Source organism: Phyllostomus hastatus, unplaced genomic scaffold (genome assembly GCF_019186645.2).
Source record: "Phyllostomus hastatus isolate PE091 unplaced genomic scaffold, TTU_PhHast_1.1 phas_contig_152, whole genome shotgun sequence".
NCBI lineage: Eukaryota > Metazoa > Chordata > Mammalia > Chiroptera > Phyllostomidae > Phyllostomus > Phyllostomus hastatus.
In genome coordinates, this window is record NW_025333622.1 from 14258054 (window position 1) to 14271570 (window position 13517).

Sequence of the window (13517 nt, forward strand, 5' to 3'; positions counted from 1 at the left end):
GAATTTTACCCACTAGGATTTCACCAAGTGGGCCTTCGGCCCTTTCCTCAAAATCCAGAGCTACTGCTTATCTTCATGGAGTCTGGAACTCCTGATTCCAAGGCGGAGCCCCCTCAAAGGACAGGTGTGAACAGGGAATCACGAGTAGCTTGAATATACAGAAACTCAGGAGTCTGGTATATAAGAACTGGTGACCTCATTGTCCTGCTGTGTTGGGGTCATGTGGTCCAACCTCGGTGCTTCTCCCAGGCAAGGCCTCATTGACTCATGAGGTGAATCAGCAGCCAGCTGTGCTGCCTGTGCGAGTGTGAGTCTGGCCGAGCAGCAGGGCGGCACAGCGGAGGGCCAGAGAGTGAGGCTCACATCCCGCCATGGGCCTTCGGGCTCCCCTGGAGGTACAGCTGACCACCCCTGCCTTCCTGCCCTCTGCGTCTCGCACCTCCTCCACATCTCTTTTCATCTTTAACTAGCACAAAGCAGTGCTCATAGAAAAAATGAAGGAACTTAAGTTCGGGGCTTCTCCAAGCTATTGTTCGTTCAAATAATTAAGATACACAGGAACACAGAGGAGGGCGAAGGCCTCAGAGAGAAGGATATGAGAAGAGCCTCGAAGGGTGAGCCATAGTTTGTCAGGTGGGGAGGCAAAGGAAGGGCCTTTCAACCAAGAAATACGTAGTATTTGTAAGGCATGGGGAGGTAAAGGGGGTGCTGTGGGTGAGTGCGAGTGTGGGACAGGGAGTGCTATGAGGTGCGGCTGGGAAGGTAGGTCAGTCGTGCTAGGCTGAGGTTTTGTTCTGAAGCCTTCTGGGAACCTCTGGGACAGCAATTTGAAGGCAGTGTGAAGAATTAGTGGAGAGGAAGAAGCTTCAATCCCGCTGGAGGCTCTACTGAGGCCTGGCAAACCCGGTGAGGCCTGGCAGAGGCAGTGTCGTGGGGGCGGGAGAAGTGTGCCTTCCTCTGTAGGGACCCATTGAGGCTGGCCTCACCTACCTCCACCCACACTCCAAGACACCCTCTCCACTTCTATAAGAATAATTGCTGTGTATCCCAGGGGAGTCATTTTACCTCTCTGGGCATCAATAGTCTCACCTCTAAAATGAGTGCATTCCAACAGATATTTTCTCCATTACTTGTAACCGGAAGTTCCAGATCTGTCATTGGCCGTGGATGTGTTCTGGCAATGGGAGCACCCAGTGGCCTTCCCTGGGTCTTAGTCCCTGCTGGACAATGGAAAGTGGGCGAATAGTGGCACTGCTGAACTGAAGTCCCACATCCCTGCCAGATACAAAATCTCCAAAACTTGAAGGGACACAAATCCTGGTGGGGTCGCCATTCTGGGCCTGGGGAGGAAGATGGCATAGTCGTCCTTGAGAGACTCCCCACCTACAGCCTTAGAGTGGGTGAAGCATGGTTTGAGGGCTAGCTTAATGCTGAGTGAGGGCCTAGACCTCCAAGGGGACAGAAGGTCCTCCTTCTGCACTTGTGTCTCCTGGCCTGTGGTTTCCTGCAGCATCTCAGGCGAGGCCAGGAGTGGGGAGGTGGCCAGCCACCCTCTTTCTTCCCTCCTTCCCCTGCCCAAACCCACTGTGGCCTCTGATTTCCTGGTTGAACACAGCAGACTTTTCTGGTGGTATGCCCTCCCTCCGCAATTTATTGTGGATCTGAGCACACTGCCCTGAAAGTCCCAGGAAAGGGCAGTGAGGCCATTGGCAGGAGACACCGAGTCTTGTAAACGGACTTAAGGAATTTCTCCAGAAGTAGCACAATGTACCCATTCTTTCCTTTCAAGAAGCCTTAACCCTCCCCCCACCTACCCAGCCCACATTCTCTCTCCCACCCGCCTCAGCCCCCCACTCATATTCCCTGGAGTGATGGCTGCTTCCCAAGATTCCACATTCCTAGCATTGGTCAGGCCAATGCACCCAGGAAGTACCAAGTTGCTGAAGGGATGGGGAATGACAGACTCTCTTGGGTCTTTCCTGGGTCGGGCTGTAGCCAGTGTTTCCCCGCAGCGAGGGCCTGTGCCCGCCCACCAGCCACAGCTCTTCGGCGTTCGGTTGAGTAGTTCTCCACCCCCATGTTCTCTCCTTCCACCATCCCTCCCTCCAGACCTTTTGCTGGAGACGTTTTGTCACTTCCTTCTATCTGGGCTTCCAGTGGGGCGGAGTGGGGGTGGGGGGGGCTTCCTCCTCTGTTTTCCTAAGGGCAGCTTAGATTTTGATAAGGATGGGCCACAAAGGGGAGGGAGGGCAGGATCTGTTTTTGTAGAATAATTGAGGTCCCATCTCCCACAACCTGGAGATTAAGCTCTGGGGGAGGGGAGGAGAAAAGGGCTGAGGTGGAGTAATCTGAAACTCGTTGTGAGGATACATTGGGATAGCATCCCCCTGCTTCCCCTCCCTCTCAACTCCAGGCCTCCACCCACTCAGAGTACTTGCTGCTGCCTTAGCCCTTTCTTCTGAAGGGGCCCCTCTGTTCCAGGCCTCCCGCTCTCTCCTGAGGAGCAGAGAGAGAGCACATCCTCCGTTCCTGCCTTCCCAGCGCTGCCTGGAACCCCAGGCACCTGGCTCGTTATTCCAGCGAGGCCTAGGCAGAGCGGGGCTTTGAACTCTTGAGAGCAGTGGGAGGCCGGGAGGTGAGGTCTGCAGATGGGCCCCCAGAGACCTCCCGCAGTGCTTTTCCAGCTGCTGCCTCACAAGGGGAGCCCCAAGTGTGAAGACCACTGGGTAGATAAGGTTTCACCAGCAGACAGCTGTGGAGCTTTCCTCTTACTAGGCATTAGGAGAGGGGAGGGAGGGGAGCAAGTCTTCAGCTGAAACCCCCACTTGGCACTTCCTTCCAGTTCCCTCTGTCATCTCTGCCATTCTGTCAAGGCTGTTACTCCCCCTTGCCTAGGGAATGCAACCCAGCCCACCCTTTCCACGAAGGAATGCAACCCTTCCTGCGTGGAAAGAGCCAGTGTGTGTGTGTGTGTTTACGTACGTGTGTACACGTGTATGCATGCATGGCCAGAAAAACAGGCCCAGGCCTCAGGGCCAGGCCACAGGGAAGACGTTCCTGAAAGAAGCCGCGGGTGCCAAGGATGGGAATGGGACTGAGGTGTGCGGCGACCTTCAACAGTGAGAGGAACTCTGAAGCTGGGGCTGCGGTGGCCTGTGCCTCTGTCTCTCTACCCTGCCTCTCAAGCCACGGGGCCACGGACAGGTTTGGGATGCTCACTCTCACTCCCCTCTCTGCCCGTGCAGTTCCGGGGCCACGCCAACCTGCACGTTTTTGAAGACTGGTGTGGCAGTTCCGTCCAGCAGCTCAGGAGGAACCTCCACTTCCCACTGTACCCCCACGTGAGTGCTGTGGGCCCTTTCTCCCTCCACACCGTCTCCTCCCCTCTGCCCAGTTCTGCCTCTTATCCACGCCTCCCCACCCTTTTGTCTTCCTTATCTTTCCTTTTTTTCTGGTTTGCTTTCTTTCCTTTATTTTGTGGGCCCTTCTTTCCTCTCCGAGCCTTGCTCCATCCCCAGAGGTTCCCTCTGCCATCCTCACCAGCATTTCAGCTTTAGACTCTCATTGTGGCCGTCATATAGTGTACTGGGGGCCACCACATAGGGTTGTGCTGGTTGTGCGCTGCACAAGGTCACCTAGATGAAGCACCCAAGTGGGGGTGGAAATCTTGCCTATACTCCGTATCAAGCCATGCCCTGCTCCCTCCTGTCTCGCTCCCTCCTGGTCTTCCCACCAGCCCTGTGTGAGCCAGTCTCTTCACTTTCCTCTTCCCTCTGCTGGGTAACAGCTTCCCTCCCCTTTCCTGGCATAGATACGCACGACTCTGAGGAAGCTGGCCGTATCCCCCAAATGGACCAACTATGGCCTCCGCATCTTTGGCTACCTGCACCCCTTCACTGATGGTGAGGCCAGCCCCAGTGTCCCACCCTTCTGCTTTCCTGCCTCAGAGTTCTTTAGGGTATCCAGAGAGCATAAGCCTGTAGGTGCAAAATAAGTCTGCACTGGGATGCTGTTAGTATGCCGTTGAGGAGAGGGGAGATCGAGTCCAGTGAGGTCCCATCCAGCCCCATCCTCACCCCCTCCCCCAGGCTGAATTCATTCCTTGCAACTAGCATTGCAAGGCTGAAAAACTAGTGTCACCTCTCTCCCTAGTCTTCCCTTCTTCATAGTGTCTCCCTGGATGGAGAAACCCCCCTCTACAAGAGGGAAGTTATGCACCAAGCCCCCCAGAGAATTTAATTGCTGTAACACAATACAGTATGGTCCTCAGTCCTGACTCTGATGTTCTTGCTCTCACCTGGACTCTCCCCCACTGCCCAGGGACAATCCAGTTTGCTATCGCTGCAGACGACAATGCGGAATTCTGGCTGAGCGAGGACGACCAGGTCTCAGGCCTTCAGCTGCTGGCCAGTGTGGGCAAGGTAGGGTCAGCTCAGCCCTGGGGCTCTCCCCTCGGTCCCAGGTGCCAGGCATTGAAGGGACCCCAGCCTCCATCATAGACTCTTATTACCACTCGTATCTCTGCTGTGACTGCCAGGGAAGAAGGTGGGAACAAGAAGCATCCTCCCTCTCACCCCACCCCATTTCACACAGCGATAAACAGAGGAGGAGGGAGAAGTCAGGCCGAGGCTGGGAAAAGACACCGGGAAGATTCCTCTGTGGGCCGGGCCTGGGCCACTCCTGTCTTTTGGTTCAAGTGTCCTTAGCTCAGTGCTTAGGACTCAGAGCTGGGGGGACAGAGTGCTAGGGCCTTTTGGGGAGGGTGGAGGTGCTTCTTGCCCGGGTCACTCCCTTTGCTCCCTTCTGTCTTCTGTCTCATCATCATTCCTCATCTCCTCCCTCTTCTTACTCTACTTTTCCTCATTCCTTCCTTTTTCTTCTCTCACCAACTCCCATCCTTTGTATTTTCTCTTTTTTGCCCTCCTTTGCTTTCTCTCCTCACACTTCCAGACTGGAAAAGAGTGGACTGCCCCAGGAGAGTTTGGGAAATTTCGGAGTCAAATTTCCAAGCCAGTGAGGTGAGTAGGGAGCACCATGACATTCTCAAGAGTGGCAAAGAAACCCCAGCCTCCCGCAGGTGCTGAGGCCAAGTCCAGGTCACAGAGCCCAGCGTGTCCCCGCCGCTCTCCAGCCGCCCTTATTCCTGCTGGGCACCCGTCATGCATGTTAGTATGTGAAGTCTTTGACTTAGAAACCATCTGGCTCGTCCTTCCTCATTTTGCAGAGGAAGAAACTGAGGTCCAGAGGAGGGCTGTGACTTAATGAAGGTCACACAGCTATTTGGTGACACTCTGGACTGGAAAACAGCAATAGGTCTCCTTGCTCCCAGTCCTTGCCTTTCACATTCTCTCCATACCCCAAAATGTCCACAGCTGTACAGCCTCAAGACCCACTGCCCTGCCCGTGCTGTGTAAAAGGACCTATTCTCAGGGATCCCTTGGTAGCAAAGGCCTTTCCCAGCTAATAGTGGCTGGAATCACTTTAACAGCTGTCTGGGAGACTTAGCCCAACTTCAGAGCGCCACCTGGTGGCTAGCACACACACAAGCAAGAACATTTTGCAGAGGCTTGGTGGTAACAATATCTGTGTTGATAATAACAACAGCCCACTTGCAAAGAGCACTTGCCATGTGCCAGCCTCTGTGGTGTAATGCAGCATAACAGCCAACACCATGGGCTCTGAAGCAAATCCAAACTCCTGGGTCCAAATCCCAACTCCACCACATATTACCTCGTCCACTTTGGACAAATGACCCCAGATTTCTGTGCCTCAGTGTCCCTATCTACAAGCAAGGATTAAGTGACTTAGTGTATATGAAACACCCGGAACAGGGCCTACCACAAAGTAACAACTGTCTAAGGGTTAATTATTATAATCTATTTGATTCTCCCCATTGTCCTGTGAATGTTAGTAAATGGGCAAGTGGGGACTCTGACCGAAGTGGTTAAATGGCAGGACCCTGGGACTCCTAAGAGCAAGGAGACGAGAGTTTGGTGGTGAGATCCTGTGGGACCAGTTGGGCACAGTGGAAGAGTGGGACCGGGGGATGACCACAGGGGCCGGGACAGCCCTGTTTCCCTGCTTTCTCCTCCCGGCAGCCTGTCAGCCTCCCGCAGGTACTACTTTGAGGTGCTGCACAAGCAGAATGATGAGGGCACTGATCACGTGGAAGTCGCGGTGAGTTCCATTGTCAGCTCTTTGCTGCTCCTCCTCCCTTGTCTCTTGAACCCTTTTCAAAATCTATCTGCCTCCAACCTTCCTTGCCCACCCTCTTGCCTCTTCCAGTGGCGACGGAATGAGCCTGGAGCCAAGTTCACCATCATTAACTCCCCTTCGTTGTCCCTCTTCACAAGTGAGTACAGGCTCTGAGATGGAGGCAGGATGGTGCCCGTAGGAGGCTCAGCCCACCTTGGGGACTGGGTGAGGGGAAGGGTGGGAGGTGGAGGCTAAAGCTCAAGGTGCTTGGAACATGGGTGTGAAGGGACAGGAACAGAAACTGAAGGGGCCCTAGGGTCAGAGGTCTTTAACTCTCAGGGGTCAGAGACCCCTTTTGAGAACCTGAGGGAAGCTCTATTAATCTTCCACTCTGAAAAATTCCTTTGTGCACCCCTACACAATATGTTGTGTGTGATTCCAAGGATATCCAGGGACTACGAACTATGGGTTATTTGTAAGAAGCTTACTCCAGATGAAAGACCTGAGTGAGGCCAGTCGCCTATTTCACAGATAAGGCAGCCCTGGTTCTTTCTCAGCCATGGCAGAGGAGAGGGAACTTTCCCAACTGCTTAAACTTTGCAGTAAATGGGCTCTTCCATTGTACTGTTCGTTGCTTATGATTTTCTTAGCAAGACTCTCATCCAGAGGTCCCACTGAGAAGTTGCCACCTGGCGGGTCGGGTCATGAGGAAAAGCAGACAGGGCTAGAACCTTAAGGGGAGAAGGAAAAGGCAGGTGCTGGGAGGGGACCAGGAAGGCCGGGGAAGTGCATGTGTGAGACGGGGTGGGATGGAGAGAGAAGGGAAGGCTGGGTTCACAGGGGAGGGTGCACGTGTGGAATAGGCAAGGTGATGGGAGGAGGTTGCCGGCGACCAAAGCAAGAGGCCGACGGTCAAAGCAGAGGGGGCAGTTGCTGGGTTGCTGCGAGAGAAAGAGGGCAGAATTGGAATCCATAGATTCATTGTGAACCCAGAAGAAAGAGAACCATAGCAAAGCTCAGGTAAGGAACTAGTAAAATGGATCAGAGGTAAGTAGCCTTGGGTGTACCAGGAGAGCTCTCTTTGGGGCTGAAGACAAATGAACCCAGGAGGCAGAGAGCAGAGAGGCCAGCAGCCCTCAGGTGAGGAGCGGGGCTTCGGGGACCACCAGGGAGTGCCCTGCTTGCCGTAGGCAGTGAGACCTGTCTGTCCCAGAGGCAGCGTAGCCTGCAGGCTGAGACTGTGCCTTGGTTCAAACTTTGCCATTTATCAGTTGTGTGAGCTTAGGCAAGTGACTTAGAGTTTCTTTGCCATAGTTCCTTATCTGTAAAATAGGAATAATAATAATAATAATAATAATAATAATATTAGTATATAAGTCAAGTGGTATTATGAAGATTAAATGTGTTATTTGTAAGATGCTTAGAACATGCCAGGCTTATTTTGTGGTAAGCGCTGTGTGTGTGTGTGTGTGTGTGTGTGTGTGTGTGTGTGTTTTAAAGATTTTATTTCTTTATTTATTTTTAGAGAGAGGGAGAGAGAGGGAGGAAGAGAGGGAGAGAAACATCAATATATGGTTGCCTCTCAAGCGCCTATACTGGGGACCTGGCCTGCAACCCAGGCATGTGCCCTGACTAGGAATTGAACCCGAGACCCTTTGGTTCACAGGCCTGCACTCAATCCACTGAGCCACACCAGCCAGAGATATATGTGTTTGTTCAATAAACTAAAAATACTTATAATGACAAATTTCTAGCAGGTCATAGTAAAGCATTTTGAGGAAACTGTGTCTTTTTACAAGTCACACAAAAACTGTGGTGTGTGCGAGTCATGGGGCCAGTGGAGGGATTGAAGGGAGGTTACAAACTGAAACTGCAAGTTCTGGGGGTTTAGGAGCAGAGGGAGGAGGGTCGATCACATCCTGTACTGTCCCTAGGGTACACAGGAGCCTGACTGAGCCTCTTCTGGGCCCCTCAAAGAGGCAGGGCCTGGGTTCTGGGCTGGATCTGCTCCAGGGCTCACAGAGGCCCTCTGTTCTTTCCTCCCTGGCCCAGATGAGACGATCCTAAGGATGGACGAGGTGGGCCACATCCCACAGACTGCAGCCAGCCACGCCAGCTCCCCAGACTCTCTTCCCACAGAGGAGCAGCCCCTCGCCGACATGCTTCGGCCTGACCCTCGGGACACCCTCTATCGAGGTGAGGTCTTGGCTGCATACTTGTCACTCAGTCTGGGGACAATACAGTGCCAGGGCCATGGTGTGCGTGAGGGAGACACAGGAGACCTGCAGGGCCACCACAGTGCCCCCAACCCAGAAAACTGTGGTGTAAAATATAACATGCATAATGAAAAGTATAAAAATACGTATGTACAGTTTTATGTCATACAGATCATGACAGAACACACATTTGTGCACCTGCCTCCCAGGACCAGAGCGCACGAGAGCCCAGAGTTCTCTGAGCAGCCCCTGCAGCCACAGCTGCCATAGTTTCTTGTTGGCCAGGGAGACAAATATGTTCCCATTGAGGTGTTCGAGTCTTTTGACAAAGTCATGTCCTGCATCTGCCCATGCCCCGCTTCTAGAAGGAAATTCAGTTATTGCACTGCACTAGGGCGAGGCTTAGTGGCCTCTTGGAAGTCGCTAACCTTCATTGAGGCCAGCCTCGTACAGCAATCCCAATGCTATACTGTGCTCTGAACTAGAGACTGTGTGAGTCCTCTGTCACCAAGGTGCTGTGTGGATGCCCCACCCCAGACAAGTGGCACCAGCCTTGGTCTGGCAGCCTCAGCCAATGGCCATGGACTCTGACCACAGCTGCCTTGAGTAGATACAGAGAGGGGCCTGCAAAAAGCAGAGGGCTGCAGCCTCACCCTCATCCCTCTTACCTTACCGTCCTCAGTGCCTCTGATCCCCAAGTCTCATCTCCGCCACGTCCTGCCTGATTGTCCCTACAAACCCAGCTACCTGGTGGATGGGCTCCTCCTGCAGCGCTACCAAGGCCTCCGGTTTGTAAGTCTGGGGCCCGGACATTGGGGGGCAGGAGAGAGGTCTTGTTGCCTATGGCTGAGATGGGGGGTTGCTGAAGCTGACTGCCCCCTCCTCACCACATCACATACCAGCAGACAGGATGGCCTCACAGGCCCCTGGGCTGGAAGAACTAGCATTCCAACTTGCTTCTGGCCCGGATGGACTGCCCTGCAAAGCCTGAGAATGGAGTTCTGCCTTAGGAAGCCCCTGCACCCAGTTCTGTCACAGCGATGATGTGAGCTGGGCTGGCGTGAGGCCTCTTACACTCCCTGCTCCGTGGGCCACACAACCGTGGCCTGCCTGGGTCAGTCCTGCCAGCCAGGCAGCCAGCAGTATTCATTACACTCATAGACAAGGCTCTGGGGACATGAACTGTGCAGGGGAATGAAAGAGCATCTCCAGTCCATGTGGAAACTGGAGAGGCAGAATGAACACTGTACCCAGATCCAGAGATGATTGCAAGAGAATGCCGGAGGCAGGAAGAGAAAAGCCAGGACTCAGAGGATGGCTGGGGTGTCACCGAGAAGGTTTTGGGTGGAGATCGCCTTGAGCTATATTGAAGGAAGGCAAAAAGAAGTGCAGTAAATAATACAAGGGGTTGTTCCAGAGTGGTGGGAGGTTGCAGGTAAAGGTGCAGCGGTTGCAGGAGAGGACCATATGGCTGGAGGAGGAGGGAGCCGTCTCCGTGGCTGCTGGGGAGAAGGAGCTGGGTCGGAAGAGGAGGGACACACGAGCGAGCTAGATCGGGGTTCCGATAGGTCCAGAGGGACCAGCGAGGAGGCGTAAAGAGTGGGGCGGAATCCTGGTCTGCGTAAGCACATGTCTCATTCAGAGCACAGAGCAGCCCCTCTCTCCCCACTAGGGCAGGTCCTGAGGAGCTGGAGGTAGGCTCGCCTCTGGTGGGCGGGCTTCTTACCAGGATCCCACCCTCTTCCTCCCGCTGCTTCTTTCTCTACCTCCAGGTTCATCTGTCCTTCGTTTACCCCAATGACTACACCCGCCTGAGTCACATGGAAACCCATAACAAATGCTTCTACCAGGAAAGCACGTTCTACCAAGACAGGTGAGCAACACAGAGCGAGGCAAGAAGACCGCGCTCTGCTGGAGCCCGGGTGGCTCTCTGGACCAGAGGAGCTGCAGGCGTCCTTCCAGCCCCAGGAGCCTTGGCTCTTCCTGGGCACTCCCCAGGCTCACAGGCCGGCACACTCCCACCCAGCCCCCATCCTCTGCTCCGGGCAGGGGCGCGATGTCCGACTGCTGCTGGTACTGCCAGCAGAGCCTCCTGTTTTGCCTGCAGGGCACGAGGGCCATTCTGCCTGTCACTTCCTCCTACAGGTTCAGCTTTCAGGAATACATCAAGATTGACCAACCTGAAGAACGGGGGCTGGAGCAGCCAGGTACCGAGTGAGAGCTGAGGCTTCCAGGCCAGACTGGGAGGGGTGACTGTGGTCCGTTCCCAAAAATACAGACCGTGCCAGCCCTGCCCGTGAGGAGCTTAAAATCCAAACCACATGGCCACTCCTCCCTCACCCAAGGGCATGGAGCGGTGCCCCTGGCTTTTCCAAATGAAGGCCCATGTAGAACAGGACTGTTGGTGGCAGCATGCGGGTCAGCTGGGGGAGACTCTGGGCCCTGGAGGAGACTGCTTGGGCTGCTCGATTGAGGGCCTGCTGTCCCTGGCATGTCCCTTGAGAAGTGCCGCTGCTGCTGCTGCTGCTGCTGCAGAGAAGCACTGTCTTCCTGTGGCCTTTCTTCTTGAGGCCTCTGGGCCTGGCTGGGTCCATTTGTTGGGATCCTCCATGTGCCAGGCACCTGCTAGGCACCCTGCGCTGTATATCACTTCCCCTCCATAAAAACCCTGTGGCAGGTGGATTGTTAGTCCCTTTATGCAAGTGGAGAAACCGGGGTTACTGAAGTTGAGCGACTTGCCCCAGGTCACACAGTGAGTGGCAGAGCCCAAATGCCACCCCGTCTGAAACCCCGGAGTGTCACACATAATCATCAGCTGTCTTGTGTATCTCCTTGGGGAAAGGTTGAAAACTCTGAGTGGTTGTTATTAACAGCAGGTTTTGAGGAAGGCCTTCTGGAAGAGTCCCAGTATGGAGAGGCGGCAGAGGAGACCCCTGCCTCCAAGGACCAGAACGCCAGGAGGCCAGAGGGAAACCAAGTGCCTACTTCTACCCCGGGGCAGGACGTCACGGACTACCGCCTCCGAAGCCTGCGGAAACTCCTGGCGCAACCCCGGGAGGGGCTGCCGGCCCCCTTTTCCAAACAGAGCTCTATGGCTCCCCTCCCAGTGAGGACCAGCAATGTCCCAGGGCAGCAACCAGAGAAGCCGGAGAGAAAAACCAGCCCTGAGCCCAGCCAGGATCCACCTCACTCTGCCAAGTGGCCCCCTGGGCACCTGGTAGGGAACCGGCCTCAAGTTAAAAGGCCTGGGCCCACAGGTGACAGCCCCAGGAAGACTCTAGGGCAGTCGCAGTGGCTTAGTCAAGTCGAGTCCTACATTGCAAAGCAGAGGAGGGGTGACAGGATGGAGCCTCTGGCCCCGAGGAGGGGCTGGCCTGGGGAGGAGGAGGTGGTGGCAGCTGCAGGCCAGGAAGGACAAGTGGAGGGAGAGGAAGAGGGTGAAGAAGAGGAAGAGGAAGAGGATGTGAGTGAGGTGTTTGAATACGTGCCCATGTTTGACCCAGTGGTGAACTGGGACCAGACCTTCAGTGCACGGAACCTTGACTTCCAAGCCCTGCGGAGCGACTGGATTGATCTGAACTGTAACACATCTGGCAACCTGCTGCTGCCGGAGCAGGAGGCTCTCGAGATCACACGGGTCTTCTTAAAGAAGCTCAACCAGAGGAGCCGGGGGTAAGGTAAAGGGCTCTGCTGGGGCCAGGGCCGAGGCAGGTGGCCGCCCTCTGGCCGGGGAGCGGGACCTGGGGCTGCAGCAGTTCCCCTGCTGCAGACTCCCGAGAAGGACAAGTGCCTGGAGCCCCTGCCCCTGGAGGTGACCTGGACCAGTGAGGCCTTTGTCCCACTGTCGGGCAAGGCTCTGCAGTGCCTGGGCTCCTGGCCCGAGAGCCCTGGGGAGGTCCGATGGAGGTGGTCCCCGCTCTGAGGAAGGGAGCTAGGGAAAAGGCAGACTGGGTAAAGCCGAGGCCAAAAGGAACAAATAAGCCCAAATGTGAGCTAGAAGGACGAGGGCAGGAGATGTGGCCGAGTTCTTTACTGTTCCATTCATTTAACCCATCAGCATTTTTTTCAGTTGAGATCAAACTCACATACCCTTTAATTTACCATTTTATAGTATACAATTCAGTGGCTTTTAAGGATATTCACAATATTGTATAACTATCACCACTATCTGATTCCAGGACATTTTTTTTATCACGTTTAAAAGGCTCCCTGTAGCCAACAGTGGTAAATTCCCATTCCTCCTTCCTCCCAGTCCCTGGCAACCACCCCTCTACTTTCTGTCACTATAGATTTACCTGCTGTAGACATTTCATATAAATGGAATTACATAATATGTGGCCTTTTGTGTCTGTCTCCTTACACTTAGCAAAACGTTTTTAAGGCTCATCCATATTGTCAATGTATTGCATATTTCAGTCCTTGTATTGCTGTCTAATGTTCTGTTGTGTGGATATTGTGTATCCATTCATCAGTTAATTGACATTTGGGTTATTTCCCCTTTCTGGCTGTTATGAATACAATGCTACTACGAACATTCATGTACTAAGGTTTTGTGTGAGCATGTTTTCAGTTCTCTTGGGTATGCACCTAGGAGTAGAATTCCTGGGTCATAGGGTAACTGTGTTTAACACTTTTGGGACCTGCCAATCTCTTTTCCAAATCAGCTGTACCGTTTTACATTCCTATTAGCAGTGTATGAAGGTTCCAATTTTGCTACATCCTTGCTAACATTTGGTATTATCCCTTTTTAAAAATAAATAACCATCCTAATGGGTGTGAAATGGTATCACATTATGGTTTAGATTTGCATTTCCCTAGTGAATAATGAGGCTGAGCCAACCAATCAACATTTATCTAATTGTGTATTATGCACTATTGATTGAACAGAACATTTTATTAATGAGGGTCAACTCCTAAAGGAAACTCTCTCACCTTATATATGATCTCAGCTATGAAAGAGTAGAGATCATCCCAGCTCAGTAGGTGCATTTTTAAATATAGAGGCAGGGAACACTAGAGAGGGTGGGCCTCTTAGCCAATGGCAAAGCTAGTACAAAAATCAGGGCCTCTTGACCACTGGCCTTGCAGCCTTCTACCACACTACGC

At 53.6% G+C, this 13517-nt stretch overlaps 1 protein-coding gene across 3 annotated transcripts in view; it reads left to right on the forward strand.

Moving 5' to 3' along the window:
- The window catches only part of B4GALNT3 (beta-1,4-N-acetyl-galactosaminyltransferase 3), a 101003-nt gene that overhangs the window by 80811 nt on the left and 6675 nt on the right, over positions 1-13517 (forward strand). For 2 of the 3 annotated variants that reach the window (XM_045830647.1, XM_045830649.1), the window contains 11 exons: positions 3246-3341; positions 3812-3902; positions 4321-4421; positions 4951-5018; positions 6099-6177; positions 6286-6352; positions 8248-8391; positions 9094-9203; positions 10184-10284; positions 10557-10618; positions 11285-12083. In XM_045830647.1, coding sequence (XP_045686603.1) covers positions 3246-3341; positions 3812-3902; positions 4321-4421; positions 4951-5018; positions 6099-6177; positions 6286-6352; positions 8248-8391; positions 9094-9203; positions 10184-10284; positions 10557-10618; positions 11285-12083 — 1718 coding nt within the window. The remainder of the gene's footprint in view (positions 1-3245; positions 3342-3811; positions 3903-4320; positions 4422-4950; positions 5019-6098; positions 6178-6285; positions 6353-8247; positions 8392-9093; positions 9204-10183; positions 10285-10556; positions 10619-11284; positions 12084-13517) is intronic. The other variant, XM_045830648.1, reaches the window with a different exon arrangement.